This window comes from Sparus aurata, chromosome 1, assembly GCF_900880675.1.
Source record: "Sparus aurata chromosome 1, fSpaAur1.1, whole genome shotgun sequence".
Taxonomy (NCBI): Eukaryota; Metazoa; Chordata; class Actinopteri; order Spariformes; family Sparidae; genus Sparus; species Sparus aurata.
The window spans coordinates 40,333,532-40,341,010 of record NC_044187.1 but is presented as its reverse complement, the minus strand read 5'-3'; the positions used below and the strand labels follow the sequence as shown (position 1 = coordinate 40,341,010).

General features: G+C 40.5%; 1 protein-coding gene across 2 annotated transcripts in view; it reads right to left on the bottom strand.

The window, feature by feature from the left end:
* Positions 1 to 410: 410 nt before the first annotated feature.
* The window catches only part of vps37c (VPS37C subunit of ESCRT-I), a 31,809-nt gene continuing 24,740 nt past the window's right edge, over positions 411 to 7,479 (bottom strand). For both annotated transcript variants that reach the window (XM_030416703.1, XM_030416694.1), the window contains exon 5: positions 411 to 7,264. In XM_030416703.1, coding sequence (XP_030272563.1) covers positions 6,545 to 7,264 — 720 coding nt within the window. In that variant the 3' untranslated portion in view covers positions 411 to 6,544. The remainder of the gene's footprint in view (positions 7,265 to 7,479) is intronic.

The window sequence follows — 7,479 nt, the reverse complement described above, 5'->3', positions numbered from 1 at the left end:
GAGCTTGGTGTTAAAAAATCCCTGATTATATCTCTAGAAATATAGTGTGCGCTCGCTCAATAGATGAGCTTTCAGTCCACCACAGAAGATGTGAAGAGTTTCTGTTGTCCCGATGTCATTGATGATGTCACCGGGGCCCCTTGTAGTAAGGGAGTAGCAAGCTGATTGGCAATAGCAGAATATAGGGGACAGACTGAGGTGTATGGTTTGACCTTTCTTCAGTCTACGATGAGCATGAGCCATTTGCAGCATGGTAGGCGAGAACCAGTGGAACCCAACATTTGTTTGGTCAGGGTTTTTTTCTTTAAATGTATTGCAACTGAGTCAACCCACAAAATGCATATGCAATGTATATGTCCTTCTAAATACTACCAAACAAACAGCACTTTTGGAAATAAGGAGTCAGGGTGTTTCAGTTTAGATCAACTTCTGTTTAATTATTCACAACCCCAAAAAGAGACAGAAAACAAAAAATGCTCTTTAACAATCCACAGTCATCATTATCTTCATATAATTCATCACCATCAGAAGAACAGATAAATCAATCCGAATGTTACTTCCCTCTGGATTATATTAATGCTAGACTATATTAGAACATATCCCTTGTGCTTCTTACTAAAACACTGTAATACTATTATCACTGTCCCAGTCCTCAATACAAACCCACAAGAATCATTCATGTCTTAAAGTTGGATATGTAAAGCTCATCATGCTCAGAGTTCAGTATCTTCATCTGAAGCTCTCTCTCTCACAGTCACACACACACACAAACTGGTCTGTGTGAGCATGGAGAATAAATGGTAAGACTTAACTAAAACACAAGTGATATAGAAGTAAAGAGAAGATGTCAGCACCATACTGTCAGTAGTGCAATGACAGGACATCAACAGGTCTTTTTACTCTTCATGCACATCATGTCCTGTGAGCTGATAAATACCTGACTGAGGGGTCAACATGACACACAGCTTCTCATATAAGTACTCCACATGACTGACTGACAACAGGTCACACCTCATGTGTCAGACTCATCAGCATCAGTCTGTTGGCTTGTGCCATCGAGTGGAGCTCTGTGGCAGCAGCAGTCAGTTCAGATGGAGCATGCACCATCATATGCACGATACCGTCACACAGTCTAATTAATCTGTCTGAGCTGCTGATAGATATCATGTTATTTGTGTATTGTAGGTGAATAAAGAACCACTTCATAAAGCTTTATACATTGTAACTAATGGCTTATTAATGAAGAAAATAAAATAAATACCTGAAGACCTCAGTTATGATATAGTAATGAGATCACATTTTGTCGGCAGGTTGCAAAAAATCCCTTTGACCTAAGTTTATCCTTCCATATGGTAATAATGCAGTTATAAATGCTCTTAAGCCATTACAAAATGTACTTAAGTATGTCACTAGCCACCAGGTCTTCAACGATAAATGATGTTAAATAAGCTGTGATTGAATATTTTTTTGGTCAAGATGGTAAGAGACCAGAGGACTGGTCTGCACCTGCTGGGGAACAATAAACACCAGCTGTTCATAAGAACTTTGCAAAGTTAGGAGAAGATTCATTGAGAACCAGGTAACCACACAAACTAGTTCTTATGTAAAGATTAGATGTGACTAAATATATACACCCACTAACAGATATAACTGTTGCTTAGCTATCAGACAAAAGTGACATTTTATTTACTGATGAACATTTTTGATGGAAGAGTATAGATTTAACAGGATATGGACGATACTTCTGACCGGACACTTACTTACTTACTGACTTACTCATACAACATAATATCAGGGGTGCTTTCCATGATTATCGTGGCCAAAGAGTTCCCGATACATTGATAATATCTGTCCTGCACTATGTGCAGAGTGTCTCTCTCTCATTCCTTCTCTCTCAAGAGCTAGCTTTTATTTTCATTGGGAAAACCCTGTGTGTTAGACCTCAAATTACAAAAATGTTATGTGTTATACTATATTACCTAGCAAGATAGGAATAATCACAAATATCCTATAAATTCTAAACTAAAGGAATACTAACAGTGAACCATGTCTGCATGTGCAGGTAACATAATAATTAAAAAGGAGTGACAGTGAAGTTTGATATGTTGATACTGTCAATTTGGGGAATTAGGAACCAGCCTGTGAGTTGACAGTGACTTCCTGTTTCACAGCTGACAGCTTTTCATTGGACAGTACTAGTGATGTTTCCTCGCAAACAGCTTATTTATGAATGATTGGTTTAAGGAACTGGTGCAACCCCATCTGGAGATTCATTAATGTATTAATTAACATTTCAAGGCTTCATAGATAAGCTAAACTGTGAAGCATTTGCCCATTATCTATTAACCATTCATAAAGCCTTTAGTTACAACTCATAATGCTTTATAAAGGGTGCCTTACTAGAATTTGGTACCCCTGACTTATACCAAAGGACTGATGTTATGTTACTGGTCTGTAGCTATTTATGTAGACAGCAACTAGCATCCTTATGTTCTTCTTCTCGAACCTCTTGATGATTTGATCCTTTTCCCAGACTAGCAGAGGGTACTTTAGACTGTCACAATTACACCCAATCACTTGCCCATGTATCACAACCTTTAAGCTCGGCCTGTACACCAAGTTACATTAAAGCAGTTTAGGTCTGCTTTTGTCATTGCAACATGTGTATCAGTGATCCATGACTCTTTCTGTTACATACAAACTAATGTAACTAATATGAAATGGCTGTAGGTCTTGTTTTCATCATGATACAGATCATTTTTCTGCAGATATGATAAAGGAATGCTGCTGAGATGTGTGGACATGGTAGATCAACTTTATAACACAGTCCATTCAGCAAAACAATAAGAGGTTTTAAGCATAAACAATTAAGAGGACAAAATGAATACAGAAACGTGTGTCTTAAAGTTCAGTTAGTAGTATTTCATGGATTCTGAGTGATAACTAACAGCTGAAGAGAAAACTCAAGTTCGGGACAGAAATAATAATTTAGAAAAATGAAAGATATTTCCTTTTACCAATGGCACCCACAGTCGTCTTCTTGGTGTTGAAGACATACAGATGTATAGTGCACATTAATGGAACAGAGGCCTTCATGAGATCACTGATTGGCTGCAAAGACACACTGCTGTGGCAGGGCAGGGAATAACTTTTACTGAGGTTCAGGCACCACTCACAGCTCTATTAAAGAACCAAGCAGGTAAAAGGCCCTTCGAGTGTAAAAAGGAAGCAAATTATTCTCTTTAAAATTCTCTGGGAAAACTCTCTGGGACACATGCAGTGTTGTGGGCCAAAGATGGAAAGAGCTGATAAAAGCTGTGTGTTGCTGCTTTGTTGTGTATATGACACACAACCCCTCCCTTCAATGACACAAACACTAACTGCTTCAGTACAACTACCTTCTAACTTTATCACCTTGCTGCTTTTATATGTTTCAAACTAACTTAACAACAGATTCAATTATGACCTCACAATTCAGTACTCAATTTGAGCTGCCTTCAGTTATTCCATTACTTTGCATTTGGGGAGTGTTAATCATAGTACAGTATTTTAGAGGCTGGCACCAATTTGGATTCAATTCAATCACTTCAAGATTGAGTTCGGCTCCCTGATGAAAGGAGTATCATTATGTTTTGAAACACTGCATGTAACAATATTGGTACTGTAGTTTAAAGACAAACGTCCTGACATTCTTACAGAATCTATGAATTTGCTCCAATTTGCCCACTGGACAGATGCTGTTTTGACTTTGTAAATATTACATTTTCATGGGATATTCTAGTTTGGTAGCTCTTCAAAAGTGTAACACAAGTTTAGAGCACTAAACCAAACATGAATCATCCGTCATCAGTTACCTACTTTGCAATTTCTATTTGAATTGATTTAATTGACACAGAACTGATCACCAACCTTTATATTTTCACTCAATTAAACTATACAAGACCATATGTATTTTCGATGATAAAGTTATAGAAATAAAACTTTTTTCTTCTGATAATAATTGTCAAGCATCAGTTCATGTTCAACGAGCAGATGTGGAGTGGAAGAGGAAGAAGGTGGTGTAAAGGAGGTGAGGACAGAGGAGTGTTAGTTAGGAGGATACAGACAAAGTGGGAGCAAAAAAGTGGAAACATGTTTGGTTCTGTTGGGATTCAAACTGGTCTGAACGACAGAGACTCCAGCAGGTATCATTGTCTCAGGTCAAGGATGATTCTATAGGACTACATCGTCCCTAACTCCCCCAAAATCTCAATCAAACTATCTAGATTTCTTCACCAACACCTTTAACCCACATTAAGACTTTTTTGATTTTACCTGCTTCGAGCACAAAACACCATACTCTATCAGTGGGGTATCTGCATTTCTGGTAAAAACCTGCCTAGTTCTATTTAGTTGCTGGAAATTGTCAAATTCCAAAGTCCCCCCGAACAAACTCAACTCAAGCATTTCAAATGCGAATAGAATCTGAAAAAAAACTCAAGCACCGTTGTGGAATTGGTGTTGGATTTGTTTGACAGGTGGGCCATCTGTAACTTAAGCAACTCAGGCTAGTTATCTGAATGTTGTCGCAAACATCTGCCTTCCACAGCAGCAGGATCTTTAACACTTCACAAACATCTGGCAGTACCCCCTTCCTACCTTGTTTTGCTAGCAGTTTGTATTTATTGTGGAATAAGCTACAAAACTAAAAAAAGGTACACAAAACTAAAATTGTAGGATATGCTACCAGAGACTACTAACTACTAGAACTGAAAAATCTGTACAAGTCTACTTGCCATCTTTATTTGGGTAAAGGAATGGAAACACGCTCTGGGGAAGTTATTAGAAATTCACGATACCTGGGAAAGAAAGGTTTGTTACAGACCCGACCATGTCTTAAAGCTGCTCTAATCATTATTTTTAATGACAGTGCATTAGATGCCTATGTGTAACCAGTGACAGTGAAATATGTCCAAATGCTGCATAGTCTTCTAAGAGCCTATTTTTTTTTCATTGTGCTGATTCACCAACTTGGTATTTTTTAAATATGTTTTTTGGGAATGGAAACCATACCAGATAATGACTCCAAATTGATGCTATTGTTGCTCCGTGTCAACTGGACGTGGATATAAACAACTGTCTCAATCGGCATTTCAGCTTTACACGGTCATACTCTTTCAATGTTCTTACATTAGAACAAGCTATCTGCTGCCCCCAAGTGGCCAAAGGGAATAAAGTAAATTGGTTCAGCAGCTGTAAACTTTTGCTTGTATTCATTTTTCAATAAAAACGTGATTAAATTTCTCTGACTTGCATGTAGTGCTGTCATGCACTATGGAAAACATAGCATGTCTAAGAAGGTGTGGTTTAAAAATAGCCTTTGGGTAATTTCCAGAACTGTTGCCGGGGCCTCTTCTCTATAGTCTCAGCACCAGGCTGCCACGTGGCTTATTGAGAGACATTTACAATGGCTGCTAACATGTTTGACTCCTGTTAATGATTAAAAATCCTAAGAACAAAATACCACAATGAATAAACCAGTTTTCACTGTGTCACCAAACTTCTTTGCTTTGCCACTTCTGGTTTGACTGGGCCTTTACAATGAAGGGAAGGAAAGCACAGCTGCACCTCACTTTCTTTTTCAGTGTTGAACTATAAAGGAGAAAGCAAAGCACTGTCACAGGGTTCTTTGGTAAAAGAAACTAAAGGGTGACTTGTTTCTGGACTTACAGATGGTTCTTCGGCCCACTGTGCATAATGAAATCCACCTGCCACATTGATGTTTGGAGTCAGCAGGTTTCTGGAAGAGTTGATGGACCAGGCAGCTACAGCTGGAAATATGGTTCCCTGCAACTACACTGAACTTATTATGAGAGCCACAGTTTGTGATAGCCATCCACTTTTTCAATTTAATTATCAGATCATTAATTAAACTAGCCCAGGACATAGACTTTCCGCTACCAGTTGTTTTCTTAGTCAGACCATGCTCATGAATAATAAATAATGTGAATCAGACAGTCTGGTCAGACAGCAACTGGACACTGATGCAGTGTTACAAAGACAGGTTTTTTTCATGTATTTGTCATAAGAGGGAGTGCACTTGTGTGTTTATAAGGACTTTCTGATTGCCAAATAGCAACAAACACACACTTGAAATGGAAAAGGATGAGGGAGGGAGTGATGGGAGCCAGTGAGTGTATGACGATACAAGGTTTTTAACAATTAAACACAACGCAACAACCTGAGACTAGTGTGGGGGAGTTGGTGGGCTGTAGGGTGACAGAGAAAGGGAAAAGGAGAGAGGAGACGAACTGGGAGAACAACAGATTGATAATTAGAGAAAGAGAGAAATAGTGCAACAAAGATAAGTAAAGCAAGAGACCTCTTGAATCTGGGAGAATAGGAGGCAGGAAGAGAGAGTGTAGAAAAGGTAAAAAGACAAGAAGAGGAGAGGGAATATGGGTAAGGAGGCTGGAGTTCAGGGAGGGAGGGGGAAGAAAAGGGTGAAACAGCAAAGAAGGGAAGAATTGAGAAGAAGAATCGAGACAGAGGACAAGTAGTGCTTTCAGGAGTATGGCTGTGGAACTCCATATCCTGGTCTATACATTGGTCTCCCCGTTGGCGACTGAGAATTGGGATAGGAGGGCCCGGCTTGGTAGCTGTAGCCGCCATAGCTGTAGGAGGCCGGGTAGGGCGCAGGGCCACTCTGGGGGTGGCTCGGGGTGTACTGGCCGAATGCTGAGCCTGGGTGTGGGGTAGGGAAGGAGGGCTGAGCTGGGTAAGGGCAGGCAGCTGAGGACGGAGGCCCAAAAGCAGGCCTGGGGCCGGAGAAACTCCCTGCTGGAGTGAAAGGTGAGCCAGAACCTGGGTACGGAGGAAATTGTGATGGTTGGTTGTTGTGACCAGAGCTTGCTGCCGCCGCAGGGGCAGGGTTTGAGGGGGTGACGGGGTATGGGCTGTAGGGGAGGCCAGATGCAGTAGAGGAAGCTGGCTGCGAGGCGTTTTGGTAGCTGGAGGACTGAGGTTTGGAGTTCGGCTGCTGCTGATTTGTTGTTGTTGTTGTTGTTGTCTGTTGGTTCCATGGTGAGGGCATGGCAGCAGGGTCCTGGCTAATGCCTGCTGATGATGTCATGGCCGTGGGGTTGCACTCACTCCTCTGTCGCAGGATCTCCTGAAGTTTGTCTATCCGCACCCGTCTTTTGTGAGCGAGGGAGCGCAGGGAGAGGAAGCGTTCGAGGAAGGGGTCTAACAGCAAAGAGCCCTCAAGAAACTCATCAGCTAGAGCCTGCAAACAGACATACAAGGGGTTTCAGTGATGATTACTGTAAAACAGATTATTAAAGTTCAAGTACTAAAATCCCTATAAACAAGGTTCTCAAAATATCTTCCCCCAAATAGCAGAATGACACTGTGTGTCTAACAGGCTGTCTAAGTAACCACATTCCTTTAATGACATATACACATGTGTCCTGGGACACAAAGAGTAACAACAGATTCTAA